Here is an 18,842-nt window from a genome sequence, read left to right as displayed (position 1 = left end):
CATGCACGTCTTCACCCCCGTTAGTAGAAACGGGAATCGGATTCTGACCTGTTTTAAGCCATTTATCAGCCAAACTGGCTCAATCAATTCGAGTAATTTTGCAGCCAAATTTTTATATTGAAATTTCAATATTACATGGTAATTATGAAGAAATATATTAATCGAATATTAGTGGATTTTCCGATGTGTAAAATACAAAATACGACATTATATTGGCACAAAATCCTGCGCACGTAACTCAATGTATCATAGGCTAAGCATTTATTTATTTTACCACCAACAGTAGCCGAATCCTATTAGTTTTGTGATTGAACACCGAGATTACTAGCGTCAGTGCTCAAAGCATCTGAATCAATTAAGCGTTTTAGCAGGGTTAACGCATTTTGATCCGCTAATTCCTAATACTAAATCCTAATTCCTAAAAAATGGGATATTTCTCTTTTTTGATCCGAAATAATGTGCACTACTAATAATGCACAAAGATTATTGTTTAAACCCGTCTGCACTGCACATTAAATAATTACATAGTATCGGAATATTGGTTACGCGCACTCAGGAGATTCATTTACAAGAAAATTTACGGGCGGTCAACAAGCGGTAAAGAAGACTCATCACTGACCAAAGTTGCGAGCAAAGTTACACTCTCAGAAGTAAAGAAGATCCAACACTGAGTACAGTTACGGGAACTCACTCAGCAGTAAAGAAGACTCATCTATGAGCAAAGTTGCAGAAACTCACCTAGTAGTGAACGAGACTTATCTCTGACAAAGTTACGGGCACTCACTTTGAAGTAAAGGATACTTATCTCTGAGCAAAGTTACGGGCACTCACTCATAAGTAAAGAAGACTCATCTATGAGCAAAGTTACGGGCACTCACGCAGAAGTAAGGGAGACTCATCTATGAGCAAAGTTACGGGCACTCACTCAGAAGTAAAGGTGACTCATCTCTGAGCAAAGTTACGGGCACTCACTCAGAAGTAAAGAAGACTCATCTCTGAGCAAAGTTACGGGCACTCACTCAGAAGTAAAGGAGACTCATCTCTGAGCAAAGTTACGGGCACTCACTCAGAAGTAAAGAAGACTCATCTGTGAGCAAAGTTACGGGCACTCACTTTGAAGTAAAGGAGACTCATCTATGAGCAAAGTTACGGGCACTCACTCAGAAGTAAAGGTGACTCATCTCTGAGCAAAGTTACGGGCACTCACTCAGAAGTAAAGAAGACTCATCTCTGAGCAAAGTTACGGGCACTCACTCAGAAGTAAAGGAGACTCATCTCTGACAAAGTTACGGGCACTCAATCAGCAGTAAAGAAGACTCATCTCTGAGCAAAGTTACGGGCACTCACGCAGAAGTAAGGGAGACTCATCTATGAGCAAAGTTACGGGCACTCACTCAGAAGTAAAGGTGACTCATCTCTGAGCAAAGTTACGGGCACTCACTTTGAAGTAAAGGATACTCATCTCTGACAAAGTTACGGGCACTCACTCATAAGTAAAGAAGACTCATCTATGAGCAAAGTTACGGGCACTCACTCATAAGTAAAGAAGACTCATCTATGAGAAAAGTTACGGGCACTCACGCAGAAGTAAGGGAGACTCATCTATGAGCAAAGTTACGGGCACTCACTCAGAAGTAAAGGTGACTCATCTCTGAGCAAAGTTACGGGCACTCACTCAGAAGTAAAGAAGACTCATCTCTGAGCAAAGTTACGGGCACTCACTCAGAAGTAAAGGAGACTCATCTCTGAGCAAAGTTACGGGCACTCACTCAGAAGTAAAGAAGACTCATCTGTGAGCAAAGTTACGGGCACTCACTTTGAAGTAAAGGTGACTCATCTCTGACAAAGTTACGGGCACTCACTTTGAAGTAAAGGATACTCATCTCTGACAAAGTTACGGGCACTCAATCAGAAGTAAAAGTGACTCGTCTATAACAGGACTACTCAACTATTTTTACCGAAGATCCGCATACAAAACTTCAAAAATATTTTGTTACGGACTTTTCAGAAATTATATTTAAACACGCACTTCCTCAACAGACTAATGATTATTAGTTATATAAGATTGTTTATTATGGCGTTATAGCTCTTTTCATATATATCTAAATCTGGACCACTTGTAGTATGCGCTCCAAGATGGCGCACAACCTGAACTCAGGTTGTGTACCGGGCTAGGGTTCAGTTTGTGCGACATCTTGGTGCGCATATTTCAGGAGTACCAAAGTAATTTTATAAAAGGAAACTTCAAATGTGGGGCTAATGATCCAAAATAAAGAATTCGTCCCTGTCCGAATCGAATACCCGGAAGGTCCGGATTCGGACCGCAGCCCGCCAGTTGAGTAGCACTGGTCTATAAGACTCATTTCTGACTCTGATTAATGTTATGTGCACACACTCAGAAGTGAAGGAGCTTCATCTCCCATTAAAGTTATGCACGATCGATGAAATACTAAGACTAGTGAAACTATACAGCATAACGTGGAAGTTGTAGTCTATTTTACAAACGAAAAAAGTGAGAAAAATATTTAAGACGGGGTGCAATTTTATTCAATTTCCCATTGCACTTGAACTCGGTCGACTGTATGCATTAGCATCAATATTAAAAATAATAAAAAAAAATCAATACCTTGGCATACATACATCTTATGATTTGATTATTGAAACTTGCTTATTAATTCTCTTTTCTACTTTCTAACCTGATATTGTTCATCTTTGATATAACTATTGGATCCCGATCTGCGACACCAAATGTTGAAGCATTGTTTGTAAACAAATCACGCATCGCTGCGTTATATTCTTTGACTGTTATAGAAGTATTATCATCATGACTTGACTGACGTAGCCGAGAAGTCGACGTTATTTGACTGATGTTGCAATAAATCCAGCTGGGAATTATTGAAGTGAACTTGCCTGCTTATTTTCAACTGAATGTTAAGACATGATAAACTAGATCATTTTATGACAATAATGCAAGGTCGCTGTGAATTTGCAACTAAAAGGGAAATTGCAAAGGAAAATCGAAAAAAAAAAAAAGAATTCTTAAAACACAAAAGTGGTTGGATTGGATTTATCAATCGAGAGTGAAGGAAACTGTCGTACCGAGTGAAGCTTTTTGCTCGCGGCCATTCTTGTCATCTCATCCATTAATCTTTCATATGGTTCTATCGGGTCAGTTTTCGGATGTTTTGTAGAAAGCCTACGACACTAACGCAAAAATATGAGATTTCCGTGAATCATCGCCGCCACTTTTTAATATGACAAATAAGTAATCAACCCCCCCCCCCCTCCCTTGTGGTGGTGAGAAAATGAGTGGAAAGCCACGCCCCCTTGGGTAATAATGTATTTGGACGATTAGGAGCACTTGGAATGAGATTTCGGGCATAGGGATGCTCAAATATCAAAGAGAATAATTATTGGAATATTTCACCACCGGAAATTTGGGATTTTCCCCTCCCTGTAACGCTCCAGTGAGTTCGGAACGTTGCGCGATTCAAAATAAAGATATTGAGAAAAAAAGTACATAGGTACGTTGGGAAAAATTAGTTTAATTCATTTTTCAATAATTTTTTTTCCCCTACCCCCCAGTCATGGTCTAGTGATTTTGGCTTATTGCAAGCCTCTGATAGGTCTTATCAAGAATCTAACGGCATGGGCATGATCACTATGATCAATTAAATTATGATTTATGTGAATTATAATATAAATAAACGCTTCATTCCATGGAATAAGTTTCGTCTTATTCTTTCCACACAAGTACTCAGCTCTCATACACGTTTGGCTGTGACTTCTCATACATTTGGTGCAAGTGTGACCAACAAGACACAAAGATTCATGCCGGTCGATGGGTATTTACTAATGCACAATTGATTGCTATAATTTGTTATAATCTCAGTAGCTTTTGGCACCTCACTGATCGCCAGTAACTTTAGTCCGAAATGAGTTTGATTCACGAGCGACTGCGCACAACAATGTTTTACATAGAATGACACTCTTTTCATGCACAAAGAATATATATTTGTATATGTATATATGCGAACAACGATGACCATTCAGCACCTCATAAGAGTAACGAAGCTAATGACATATTTACAATAAAAGTTGAAAGTAACAAAATCGTGAAGTTAGTTTTTATGCAAAATTAACAAATATAAAATTGTTGCGAGGGAATGACTAACTCGGCGATGGGTTCTAAACATGAAAAAAATGTAACTGAATTATAATTACCGCTCGCTTTTTCCTATCAACCTGGTTGAAATTCTGAAACAGTGAAAGTAGAGAAATTTAATAACCAAACTAATAAATCACCGTTGATAAGTGTTGCAATAACTGCAAATTAAAATTGGGATAATTAAGGCAATCGGTATAAACTAATATATATATATATCATCTACCCCATCGCCGAGCGTGAGTTTGTGGTGACAAGTGGTGGAGAATCGAATAAAATACAAAACTAAGTTTGAGCCACAGAATAGAGCTCAAACGACCCAGAGAAACCACTGGTGGGAATCAACCGGACGAATATGAATAATTTGATTACGAAACACACTTGCAAGCTCACAAACTCACCAATACATATCAAGAAAGACAAAAAATAAAACAGGGAAGAATACAGTGTCGGAAAAGACGTGAAGTTAAGTTGGCCGACACTGTCAGAAAGTCCGCACCAGGCCCTCTAGACACGATGGGAACCTCGAATGAAGTTTTTAACGCAATTATGGGAGACTGCCGTAGCCACTCCTCCGGCCACACCCAAAGTACGAAGAGCAGTCTGGTTCCCCACATATAACTGCCAAGGAAACCAACCACAAAAGCTATGAAATATCAAAGTATGAGAAATAGCTTTTAAATCAGTATAAATTGTAATAAAACAAATGATATACTGAACAAATATCAATAAAGAGACGTAGCACCAAAGTAATTTCATGAAAAACAATTGAAAAACTGGCTGAAAACGCATTTATCGTTCTTTAATTTGTACTTTTATCCATTTCTTAAGCCAGATAATCTTTGTAAAAAACAACATTGAAATCAAAAAAACAAATGGATCGCTTATACAAATGAAAAACAAAACAAAAATTTTCCTCCAAAATTGAAGCCTGGGGGGGGGTTACGAAAAATACCTAAAATCATTTCTAGAAGCTCAGTGACAATTTATTTACAGACAATCATAGAAAAAATGAAAAAAATACTCGTGTGAAAGGTAACTTTGGGGGGTTGAAAATATTTAAAACGATTTTAAGAAGTTTATAGTGAAAACACAGAATTCATTTACACACAATTGTAGAAAAAACAAAAAGAAATTCCCCCGCGAAAGATAACTTTGGGGGGTTAAAAATATCCCTATAAAACGATACATATCAAGAAAGACAAAAAAACAGAGAAGAATACAGTGTCAGAAAAGACTATCACGAAAAAATCTAATCATATAGAAGTTTTATCCTAGCACAAGAATCTGATTGCTGCATCAAGATATATGCCGTGCTCTTTGAACTCTTAAATTTATTTCAAGCAGACTTTGAAAATTTAATCGAATACTTTATCACTAAATACAAAATCAAGTATGGACCATAGATAATATTTTTATCAGACTGTTTACTTTTTCGCTCCGAACAAGGCTTTGTGCGAGCTTCCACTGATACATGAAAAGCTTCTATTATTATATAGACGGATATCTTTCTGTCTCAACATTATTGACACACTGGGTGAGGCGATGGGATTCGAGTTCTTTGCGATTCCAACATAGTGTGATTCATCTTTGGTCCACACTAGATCGATCTTAATTTCACTAAACCGACCGATAAACCTATTTGGGCAACTTGGATTCATATCTTCTCAAATTATTTCTTGTTAATTCAATAAATTTATTCTTATCTTTATCACTTGAAAAATCTTCAGCATTCATATTCGCTTCCAAGGACATTTTACACAATTCAATCGCTTTCTCTACATTCCCCACGCTGCTCCTGCATTATTAAGACAATATCCATATATTCGATATGTTTGAGGTTCTTCAAGTTCCCTTTCTATAAGTATAATCGCGGAATTGTTTATGTTCGCATATTCTTGATATTCATCACAATAATAGTAGCAAAGACTGATGTATGATAAACACCGAGCCTCCTCCTCTACTCTGACTTTATGAGTCGAATCTTTTATCGTTCGTACAATCTCTAACAATTCATGCGTGAGTGGTATCACATGATCTATGACAATCTTTTTCATTGAATGTTGTTTTGTCATCTTTTTCATTGAATCTTGTTTTGTCATCTTTTCAACAATAAGATTTATTTGGTAAACAGATTGTACAATTCCTCTCACCGATTGATCTCCCTTGTTATTAAGTCCATGTAGTTTAGCAGCGACGTAGAATGAAACTACAGATGGAATAAACTTTTTCTCTGAATCGAATTCTTTGGCTTTGCTTTTCATCTGATTGATAAACTGACTGTAGTTTGATATTTCTATCAATTCAATGAAATCTATCATTTCAGTAATGAGGGATATCCCGTGACTTAAAGTTTTTGTTTGTTTCTGCTTTATCATTTCTTCCATGACTAAGCTTATTTGTTCTATGCATGACAGAACACCATGAGCTGAGTCATCGCCTTCATTTGTCTCTTTGTGCAGTTTGGCTGCGATGTGTAATGCGACTGTGGCTGAAATGAATTTCTTCTCTTTGACAAATTCTTTTGATTTAGTTTCCAGTTCTTCTGCAAATTGACTTTGACTGTGAATAGGCATCAGAAAGTCGGTCATTTCATGCATGATTGGAATCACGTGATTCTGGGCTATATCTTCTGTTTGACTGTTTGTTAACAATTGAAATGCAACGATGCCAGCTTCACTGAAACAAGTCCATATACCTTTCCTTGATTCGTCTTTTCTATCACTTTGTCGATGAAGCTTAGAAGCTGAATAGAATGCAACTATAGCGTGGATGTATTTTCCTTTCGAAGAAAATTCTTTCCCGAGTTTAACGACGTCTCCAACTTTTGAAAAAAAAGGCTTCATTAGTTCATTGTCGGCTTTGAGAAATTGATGAACTAGTTTGGACTGGAAATTTCCCGCCATGCCTTGTCGTGCAAAATCCTTATGAAAGATGTTGCAACATATGAATCCCCAAACCAGTGCGATAAGTGACGAAAGTGACGTTGTCCACCATAACAGGTTCCACCCTTGTGACGCTTCTGATAAATAAAACAAAGTTTTAAACTGAGCAATATTTTGATTTTTTTGGAAAAATTTATAATAAATCAGGACAGACTTGTAAGTCGCGACCAATTAAGTCTCGTTCAAAATAATTCCCCCCCCCCCCCAAAAAAAAAAAACTAAATCAGAAGCAAAGACAAAGAAAAGGCAGAACAAATTTCAGAGAACCTTGAAAATTTCGACTTGGGCCTTTATTTATGACATTTTGATATTTTTAATATTTTAATTTTGAACTTATTACAAAACTTTTAAATGAATTTAAACACAAATAAAATGAGTGGCTCACCTTCCTTTTCGTAAATTTCCATCATTTTCAGACCAGATTCTTCAAATTTGTTGTCTGCGGTATGGTAGTGTGAACCGGCCCCATTGGTTTGGGAAAAAGTAGCGATTGTTTCCCTCTGGTCGGTTTGAAATTCATTTTCTTGGAAAGTTTTAACCAAAGTCTGTGTCGGTGTGTTTGTCTGTTGTAGAATAGTTGTCTGGGTGTCGTTGTCGAGCGCTTGTTTTGGATCTGTTTGTACGTACATTTCGGTACTTGCAATGTCTCGTTCTGAGATATGTGCAGCAATGTTAGGCCCTGTCTGAGTGTCCATATCTAGATTATAATTGTCTGTTTGTAAATGTCTGTCTCTTGTACGTTGTTTGTCCGTCTGTGCTTCCGTATCGTCAGTTGGCTTCTTATACGTTTGATTCATTCTATCTCTTCTGTGAACGAGACTGGTTTGGGATTCAGATTCTGTCATGGGATTTTCGGTTTGAATCATCCAATCTGAATAAAAACCAAAGTAACTATAGTTAGTGCCACGAACATTGCCCCTAAATGCGTTTAACTCAATGTTAAACTTTTGAAGGTGGTCCCGAAGTATGTGAACCAAGATTACAGACACGAGAACCTAGTATGTGTACCAGGTTATGGTTAGGGCATAATTTTATACCAATTTTCTATATTTTAGTTATATTACAAGTTCGAGGACTAGCCAAGTGATTCCCGTAGTATTTGTACCTGGAATTATGGCCTGACCCTAACCTGGTACTAAGTTCCGGTGTCCACCATCTTGGTTCACATACTTTGGAAGTACCAAACTGAATTAGTGTTTGAGCTCCTCATGTCAGCGAAATTTACATGCTCTGATGAAAAATTAAAAAAAATACCATGTCCTACATCCCAGCAACTCAAAAAAATTATTTTTTTGAGATTTCAACTCAAGAAACTTCACATTAACAAGAGCGCCATCTTGTGTCCAATACTAGCACAAATATTAGTCACAATATTACACGCTAAATCTGCCCGATTACGTTACTGTTATCACAAATATTTGAATAAATGGGCTTTGCCGAGTCCCGTTCCTGGATATAATAAATGAGGCTCTGCATAAACATGCATCAAGTTAGTGCGTTAACGAGAATATACTGATAGGCAATATTATATTACATCACGGTTAGATATTCTGATGTCTTACCAAGTTGGTGTTTCTGAGGCACAAAAACGAGAAGCATAACTGCCAAATCAGCATGTTTGAGTCAACTCATTTGGATTCCCAGATGGGTACTCATGAAGTATGCGCACCAAGATGTCGCACAACCTGAACCCTAACCTGGTACACAACCTGAGTTCAGGTTGTACGCCATCTTGGTGCGCATATTTCAGCAGATCCCCCAGTTGTCCTACAAACGTGAATTTAATTGTCTTATAGCACTTACTCCTGTGAGATTTCCTTCCTGCTTTTCTCGTAGACGTCGATTTCTTATACGATCTGAATCTCTGATGCGAAACTAAACTGCCAACGCTGCTCAAAGTGCTTTCATTGTCGCTTTCTAGAATAAATATCCATGATTATAAAACATAATTAAAACTTTTCTGAATTACTCGTTTCCATTGATACTCAGTCGGAGACCAGAGTTAGGAGTCAATTTTCTAGGTCTTAAGTTTAGAATTCCAATGATGTTAATCGGAGTCAACATTTTCAAAAAAAATTCAAAGGCATTTCCAACAGATAATTTAAGGTTGTTAGTGAGATTGCCTATGTCAAAGTTTTCTTTATCAATATTTGGCTTTTTGTGTCCAAGGATTGAACATTTTACCTTTACTCGATTCAGTAAAATTGAAAGATTCGGCGCTGTATTCATATTCACTTGTTTCATCCAATTGTGATAAATATCTGGCATCTATAATATAAGAAATATCTATGTATCCACTTTCCAGTCAGTTAAAGCACCTCTAAACTATCTAGTATTAGCCACCTTCAAATTTTAAAATAGTCCTCATTTTGTAAGCAACATTTAATAATTTGGTTAACATTTAGTAATAATAATGCAAACAGGGATGTGGAACTTGTGTCTAGCATGTTTACATTCATATTGGAGCCAGAGCCAAATTTGCATTTCAAAAACACAGGGATTTGTAGCCAATAGGAAGATTTGAACTCTTAGAGGAAATGATCAAAATTTGATCTGGCATTATCAACAGGAAATAAAAAAGCTCGCATAGGAAAATGCACCCCTGATACAACCTATCGACGTGGTACATCCTTTATCATTCTTGGTACACCCAGGGCTACTCAACTGGCGGACCGCGGTCCGACTTCGGACCGCACCTAATTATTTATTTTGGATCATTAGCCCCACTTTTTGAATTTCCTGAGTAGTAATTTTTGAGTAGCCCTGCCCTAGAGTGTACTATACACCCCGTTGACGAGCACTGCTCTAGAGATACGAATGAAAACATACTCAGCAAATCAAATTACCAACCTGCACTCCTTGAACGTGCATAATTTGTTGGGGGAAGTCTTCGATCATTTCTTTGATGTGTTTGAACTTTGGCTTGGGATATCGGTCTCAAAGATGGCCGAGGTTGGTGAGACATTGAATTTCTCGAACCTGGGTTGAAATTGATAAATGATTAGATCGTAATAAAGGTCAAAGCCAAAGAAAGAAGTATTTTATATTGAGAAGCGAAAGAAAAAAAAAGTTTTTGTTTATTTTTTGAAATATTGATGACATTGGTTAGTAATACTTGCAATATTCTCTAACTTTGACATGAGCAAACTACGGCCTGCGGCCAAATTCGGCCCGTCGCGTAATTCAATCTGTCCCACCTGATGCTGCCACAATCAAATCAAAACCAAATTTTGATGTTTTAGCTCAAAATAACTCGAGGAATTTATTGAAATTGCGATTTAGTTTGGTTTTGTCACAAGGCTTGTTGTTTTCCACTTTTGTTTTTGTAACAATGTAAATATTGTTCATAAAATGTTACTTTCACGTCACACTCGCATGGCCCGCCAGTCAGAACCCAGGTCCAAAAATCTTGCCCACCCTTGCTCCCACTAATACCTTGTTTTATTTTTTCAACAGCTGCTTCTGCAAAGCAAACAACCCAATTCACAAAGTTGTCACTTGCTGAGCAGTGATCAATTAATCTAAGTCTAAATCTAATCTACATAAAAAATATTTGAAAATTAATTTTGGCGATTTTACCGAAAACATCTCAACTAGAACTAAAATAAGATCAGAATAAAATTATGGCTTAACTCTAATCTGGTACGCATACTAAGAAGTACCAGATTTTTCTACCTGTTGTTTTTGGTCTTGCTCCAGATGTTTCATTTGCATTTCGTCTATTCGAAGGTTCAGGTGGAATTAGTGGAAATGCTTCTGGTATTTCTGGATTTGAAGCAGTGGGGCTTCCTGAATGTAAACCAAGCATTTAAATTTGAAGCAGATTAAGGGGAGGGGAGTTGAAATTTCAACTAACCTCGCCTTACCCCAACTTCCAGGACTATACGGATTTTTGAATTTAATGACGTCACGGCTAATGGAGTCATTTTCATAAGAATCACTATATAATATATCATGATTCAGAAAACTCATAATTTGTAAAATAATGCAACTCTATGAGCAACTGACGAGAAAATAATTGTTAGTTGGGTATTCTGAATTCCCTGTTATTGATGCTTATTAATTACAAAATGAACTGTTAATCAAATTGGTTTTTCTCCATACCTACTTGACCAATCGAACCCAAATTTTCAAAACTTGAGAATGTTTAAAGCACTAGATGGTCATTACCTTCCTTTCAACATTTTTATAAATCCAAGAGGTCAGACACTTCATCGGAAATTTGGCTTTTACAAGTCATGGGAATTTATTCGCAAATACGCCGAGTTTAAAACTAGAAAAAAAGTTGCCCAACTAAGGGACGGTCTTATTCTCGCATAACTCAGATAGCACCAAAAATCTCACAGAATAATACTCCAGCATTAATTCTTAACAATAAAACTGTAATTTCAATCATTTTGACCAACCATTTACGGTAACTGAAAGGTTGAAATAACATATGAATATGGTGTGATAAATACTGCGCTGTACGTCCATGGGTTAGGCAACATCTGTGTTTTCCGTTTTTTCCTGAATCAGCAAAACGGAAGGGTCATAAATCAATAACTTTATTTCGTGGTAACCGTTTTGTTTTCTTTCTCAAGTGCCGTTATCTGGCAGGGAGTGCTTCATTGCACCGGCCACGTTTTTGTTTTTAGGATTAAGACAAATAACAGCTGGTATACAAAGTCAATTAAATAATCCGCAGACACTTTGGCATACATTATAAAATATATGAATATGAAGCTTACACAAATCATGTTTGAGAAGACTTGCGAAAAATAACCAAATTTATTGCCATGTCCGCTCAGGATATCTCGACTACCTTAATATAAAATAATGATTGTAAAATATTTTCAATCAAAAATGTCCTTATGTTATACGTTTGGTACTTCAAGTGGGCGCTGATTTAATTCCTTTCATGTTGGCAGTAATTTAGTTGTGCCGCAAAGTGCTGTCTTCCATTACGATAAAACAGAAAATATAATAATCGAAAATTGAAATCAAAATGTGGACAGCGGCGCTAGAATGCGAGAATACAAGAAGGTAGCGAATCACGATATTTGAATATTAAATTTGAATTGAACATCATTGACTGTAATAGATGCGTGCGCCGTGTTACGATTTCTGGAAACAGCCTATATGCGAATTTTTATAAATTCACTATTTTGAAGCTATTATTAGGGAGTCTGCTTATCCGTGTGATAGGCGTATAGTCGAGAAAATACGGTATGTTTCATGATTATTTCTCCATACATACTGGGCCACTCGATCCCAAATTTTTAAAACTTGGGGATGTTGAAAGCGCTAGACCAGTGGTTCACAACCATTTACTGACTGCGTACCACTTTACCGTTTTTTACTCTGGCTGCTTAATTAACACTGGAAAATTGCCCTTTTGGCGCTGGGAACAATGGCACAAGACACGCGCTATGGGAGTATTTTATAATGTGGCACTACATCCTTTGTGGCCCAATTCGCAAGATGGACGAAAACATGCCCATCTCGATTCGTTCAGAGACAATAGCAGGCGAAGGTGATCTCTAAAGACTGGACTGGCCCATAAGACGTTTCTCCGACCTTTGACCCCAGAAAAATTCTTCCTATACTTTACTATTGTGAGAATTTTCATGCCTATTTTGAGAGTGTTTTGATGTGTTGTCGCTTATAGGCTGGATACGTGTTTGAAAACCCTCATTTTTATTGAAATTATTCAACCATGTGCTGAGATAGCGATAAAATTTAGTTTGGGCACGAGGCTTATTGTTTTCCACTTGCATTTGTAACATTGTAATATTGTTCATAAAGTGTAGCTTGTTACGTCACACTTACATGGCCCACCCTAAAACCATGTCCACCCCTGCACAAGACTGCCATTACTTTTTTTAAGCATTTTATAAATCCCAGGAGATTGGGCATTTCATCAAAAATTTCATTGTTTCAATTCTAGTCATGGGAATATGTTTTATCGAATGTAAGATTCAGAATTCTTCATTTTAAATTTTGGTTTGTTATGGAGTTTTCGAAAAAAACTATCTAACTATCTAAGATGAATAAAAGGTTGAATTTTAATACTGATTGGTAATTTTGGGACTCTTCTTATTAGGGGTCATTCTGTCAGGGAACCGACAGGCGACAACAATTTGATATAAGGTTTATTTCATATTAGACGACTGCAAATAAGACCTGGACCACAAAACAATGTCACAGGACATTTTCTTCACGTACAATAGGCAGGCTAATATATATGTCAGTTTGGAGAAAATCCTCCATATATTCTTACATCTACTTCTGCTACTTACCAACTTCTTTAGGTGTCGTTACGTTGGGATTCAATGTTTCTTCGTCAACGAAACTTCTTTCTGCAGGTGAACGTGGAGTTGGAACAGGCACTGGATCTCGATTGGAACCTGGATATAATATTAAAAATGTAGTAAAATAGAAAACAAACCAAAATCATCTGCATCATACCCAAATTAAATATTAAAAAAGAATTATATTGTGTATTAATTTGACGACGGAAAATTATGTTAAAATATGATTCCCTTAAAATTCACGTGATGGTCAGAAACCGTTCATATCAAAAACAATTGACGGAGAAGTCGGAACATTGAGAAAGAACCTTTCAACCATAACAATGCGTATTTGACTTATTTTGAGGCAAAATTGCCTTTCTTTCAACTGCTGGACATGTTTTCAACATTTTCAAGTTTCACCTGAAAGGTTCTGCGAGAGGCTTCGTAGGCATTTAGGAGGCCTACAATATATACTCAGAAATAATATTTTTTAAATCGGAACAATTTCAAAGGTTTCGCCGAGTTTAGAATTTTGCTCTCTCTAAAAATACTTGAACCACCACTTGGCGATAAAACTTTCAGGGTATTTACGGTATAATAATGCTATTTTCACCTCCTCTGTTTGGTCTTTTCTTCGATTTTTTCTTTTGCTTTATTGAATCCAATATTTCTGGTTCGTTGGTTAACACTGTCGCCTCGATATCTTCAAGCTGTTCGTTCCCTGATGAAGATATCTGCGCTTCTGGTGCGGGCAATGCGAGAGGTTGATTGCTACCAGGATGATGCGCTATGACAAAATAGCAGCATTAAAAAAATTGGACGGAACATAATATAAATGAGCTGTCAATTTTATGCTGACTGCCAGCTCACTTTAAGGCTACAAACTATTTCAAAAATGACTCTGGGTGTTAAAAATACTTCAGCTTCAACTAAAAAAAACAGATTTTGATTACGATTACTTTGTCATTATAATTTTTGGTTGTAAAAACTTAGTGAAATAATTTAGAAGTTTCTGCAGTTTAGTCAGAAATATTTACTTCTGAGACTTTGATACAAAAATTCAAATTCTCTTTTGATTTTCTACACCAGGGAGTTTTAAAATACGAGTTCAGGTTTCAACAATATTAATCAATGCAAGTCAAACTCCACGACCTTGATTTTGGTTCATTTATTATTATTATGAGAATCTTCTCGCCTTCAAATGAGGCTGATAAGAGGCCACTGATTAAAATTCATTTAGATAAAACGAAACTTTTGAAAAAATAAATTGAAGTAGCGTTGTCCGAAGCTTTACTTATGGACATGAACGACAATTTGATGATGCCTATTCACCCGTGATGTAATAAATTGGGTATGGAACGCCCAAAAGCTAAGATTACGGTCTTCATAAAAGAGTCTCCCAAGCCATGAAGCTAAATTATATAGTTGGCCATGACAAAATCAATCTATCAAACTAATTAATGCCTAATTAATGCTTTTTTGGCAAATAATGGGCTGCTTGCCTAAAGGCTTGTTCAATGTGTCGGAGTTTAGAAAAACCAACAAACAAAGGATTAAATTAAATATTTTAGTGCTCCAGAATATTTGTACCAATTTGGGGAAAACTAATTTTGTTCGCCTACTTCACATCAAGTTGTATAGAGGAACTAAAACCGGTGCTCCCGAAGTATGTAAACCAAGCTGGCGGACAACGGAACATAGTATGTGTACCAAGTTAAGCATAATTTCAGGTATAAATAAGACGGGAGTCTCTTGACTAGTCCCCAAACTCATAAGAGAACAAAAATACAGAAAATCGGAATAAAATAATACCCTAACTCTAACCTGGTACGCATACTACGGAAGTACCAGATTTTTCTACCTGTTGTTTTTGGTCTTGCTCCAGATGCTACGTTTGCATCTCGTCTATGTGAAGGCTCAGGTGGAATTAGTGGGAATGCTTCTGGTATTTCTGGATTTGAAGCAGTGGGGCTTCCTAAATGTGAATCAAGCATTTAAATTTGAAGCAGAATAAAGTGAGGTGTAATGTTTACATCTCAACTAACTCCGCCTCACCCAACTTTCTACGTTTAGGCTATAATTAGAAGGATTTTTGAATATAATGACATCACCGCTAATGGAGTCATTTTCATGAAAATCTCTATATAATATATCAGGATTCAGAAAACGCATAAATTATAAAATAATGCAACTTTCTGAGCTCCTGACTCGAAATTAGTTTAGTGGGTACTTGACTAATCGATTGAGTCCAAATATTCAAAACTCAAGAATGTTGAAACCGGTAGAAGGCTATTACTCTCCTTTCAACAATTTTATGAATCTCAAGAGACTTAACATTTCATCGAAAATTACACTGTTTTATTTCAAGTCATGGGAATGTTTTATGGGATGTAACATAAATGATAGGTTGACGACAATAAGTTGATATTCATATTAGGTGAATGTAAATTGGACCTGGACCACAGAACATTGTCGTCTGACATTTTGTTCACGTACAACAGACAGACCAATATATATATATATGTCGTTCGGGGAAAATCTTCCATATATTTTTACGTCAACTAACTACTGGCGCATACCAATTACTTTAGATGTCGTTATGTTCGGATTTAATGTTTTTTCGTCAACACAACTTCTATCCACATATGGACGTTTTGAAGGCATAGGAACTGGATCTCGGCTGGAACCTGGATATATAATAAAAATATATAGTAAAATAAAATATACAACAAAATACACAGGATTATCTGCATCATATCCAAATTGTCTATCAAGGAAAGAGAATTATTTTGCGTATTAATTTGACGTCGGGAAATTGTGTTAAAATATGATTCCTTTATTTGCGTACCTGACGTGAGTCTAGAATTATGTGATGGTCAAAAATATTTTTAATCAAAAATAATTGGCGGAGAAGTCGGAACATTGAGAAAGAACCTTTCAATCATAACAATGGGTATTGACTTATATCGAGGCAAATTGCCTTTCTTTCAACTGCTGGACCTGAGTTTTATTCATTATCACGAGGGGCTTTGTAGGCTTATGGGAGGCAGCCAATAAGATATTCGAAAATAATATTTTTTTCAATCAAAACAGTTACAGTTCGGTGTGTCCAACTTACCACAGCCTGCAATAATATTTTAATAATATTTTCAAAGGTTTCATGGAGTTTATTAATTTTTGACTCTTTTTAAAAAATAATTGAACCACACGACAATAAAACCTTCAGGGTATTTATGGTATAATAATGCTATTTTCACCTTCTCTGTTTGCCCTTTTCTTTGATTTTTTCTTCGGCTTTATTGAATCTAATATTTCTGGTTCGTTGGTTGTCACTGTCGCCTCGATCCCCTCAAGCTGTTCGTTCCCTGATGAAGATATCTGCGCTTCTGGGGCGGGCAATGCGAGAGGTTGATTGCCACCAGGATGAAGCTCTATGACAAAATAGTAGCGTTAAAAAAATTGGACAAAACGCAACAGAAATGGGCCGTCAATTATATACTGGCTGTCGGCTTACTACCAGGATGGAGCGCTATGACAAAAAAAAAAGCATTGAAAAAATTTACAAAACATATTAGAAATGGGCTGTCAATTTCATACTAACTGCCAGCTTACTTTCAAAGTTACAAACTATTTCAAAAATGACTCTGGGTGATAAAATTACTTCGGCTTAAACCAAAAGAACAGATTTTGAGTACGTTACTTTGTCTTCAATTTTCGGTGTTAAAACCTTAGTGAAATAATTTAAAAGTTTCTGTCGAAAATATTTTCTTTGATCATATTTATTGATCTGAGATTTCGATAAAAATTCTCTCTTTATTTTCAACACTTGGAAGTTTTAAAACACGAATCTAGTTTCCGACTCCAAAATCAATGAATGAAAGTCAAATTCTACGACCCCTTATTCTACTTATTATGAGATATTTCTCGCCTTCAAATAAGGCTGATAAGAGGCCACTGATAAGAAGAAAGCTTAGATGTGGAAGGTTGAGAATCTTTTCATGAGATTACCCGACCAACCTATTCACAACTTTGCGCTCTGAATAACGCTGTGTGCAAGCAGTAATTGATATCCAACAAAATGTAAAAACTGAAATACTTGTAGGCCACAAAACTTTCGAGACGGACATTGCCAAATTATTACATCTTGGGTGAGGTAGGACCATGAGATTTGAACTTGAGATCTGTAATCAGCGATGCTGATATAGTGAAGTCTAAGCCTTTCAAAGTTTCCTTCAAAAATCAGAAATTTCGGGATTGTAAAAAACCTTGGGTATTAGATAGGATTTACATATTTATCCTGGGGGAGAGGAAAGCCGATAAGACGGCTTATTCATATGGCGAACCACAGCCTCTCGTCCGGTTACCAGTCCATGTCGGGTATGGGATTAGTTATATTGTTTGTTTTCGGAAGCATGGACTTGGTGGTGGAGGAACCAGCGGTTACGTAAACCACCCAACGACGGCGAGGAGTCCAGCAATCCTCTTGCACATAACCATCCCTGCATGGGATTCGAACCTGCGAACCGCAGGTAACTAGAGGTGCGGTGGCGAGCGTATTCCTAACGCTTAGACCGATGAGCCACACCGCCGCGCCTGAAGTATGCGCCCTCAGCCTCAATTACTTCTAGTGGGCGTAGCATAACGATGTTATTAGTATAATATTCCTAACCCCCACCTGGGTATGTCACCCAAAAATTACATCACTTCGGCGTCACGATCGCGTCCTAGAGCTTGCTAAAATTTAACTACGATCGTCCGAAATGGCATCTGTGCCGACTATAATGAATTCACTAACGTCAGCGATCTCTCTCTTATCGGTATTGTTTCGACGAGAAACGACAGACATAACTTGCTCGATTTCGGATGATTGTCTGCCGATTATCCGTATACTTTGTGGAGGGCCGTATTACGTCACAGCGACTTCGAAGTTATGTAATTTTCGGATGACATAGCCTAGTCAGGTGGGGGTTAGGAATGACATATGCAAAAATTGTTGAGCCAGGCAAACTAGAAATACTTGCGGCGTGTACTGGTACTTTAGGAGACCCAAAACATTGAACGGTTCTAAGATTGACGTAGGTTGGATGTATCACAACATATCTAACACAAACCTCCTCTTTCTCCTTCTCCATGCCAAGGTAAAGCAGGTCGTTGTTCGAGACCACCTATTGCAGGTACCTGAGAACTACCAGATGCTCCTTCACCAAGCCAGGCTAGGGCTGCTTGTCCCTCTGGGCCACCGATTGCTGGAGGTTGTGACCCTGAAACAAACGTATTATATTTTAAATTTGCAACATAAGGCCGGGATAATTTTAAATGAACATGTATGAACAGGTATCGAGGTTGTTGCAGTTGAAAATCGTATTCTATGGAAATATTGGATTAATCTATTTCAAAATTGGGTACTCCCATAGTATGCGTACCAGGTTAGGGTAAGGCCATAGTTTCATTTCGATT

At 37.1% G+C, this 18,842-nt stretch overlaps 1 protein-coding gene across 1 annotated transcript; it reads right to left on the bottom strand.

Moving 5' to 3' along the window:
• Positions 1 to 3,802: 3,802 nt before the first annotated feature.
• LOC144411787 (uncharacterized) lies at positions 3,803 to 18,231 on the bottom strand. The gene is made up of 13 exons (XM_078109373.1): positions 18,135 to 18,231; positions 16,643 to 16,816; positions 16,504 to 16,509; positions 15,965 to 16,072; positions 15,247 to 15,360; positions 13,999 to 14,172; positions 13,392 to 13,499; positions 10,786 to 10,899; positions 9,961 to 10,089; positions 9,295 to 9,378; positions 8,914 to 9,027; positions 7,496 to 7,981; positions 3,803 to 7,187 (listed from the first exon to the last, which is right to left on the bottom strand). Exons 1-13 carry the CDS (start codon positions 18,229 to 18,231, stop codon positions 5,944 to 5,946), a joined length of 2,952 nt encoding a protein of 983 aa, XP_077965499.1. The 3' UTR covers positions 3,803 to 5,943.
• Positions 18,232 to 18,842: the final 611 nt, after the last annotated feature.

The sequence above is a fragment of the Styela clava genome, chromosome 15 (assembly GCF_964204865.1).
Source record: "Styela clava chromosome 15, kaStyClav1.hap1.2, whole genome shotgun sequence".
Taxonomy (NCBI): domain Eukaryota; kingdom Metazoa; phylum Chordata; class Ascidiacea; order Stolidobranchia; family Styelidae; genus Styela; species Styela clava.
This window is presented reverse-complemented; position numbering and strand designations above follow the sequence as displayed.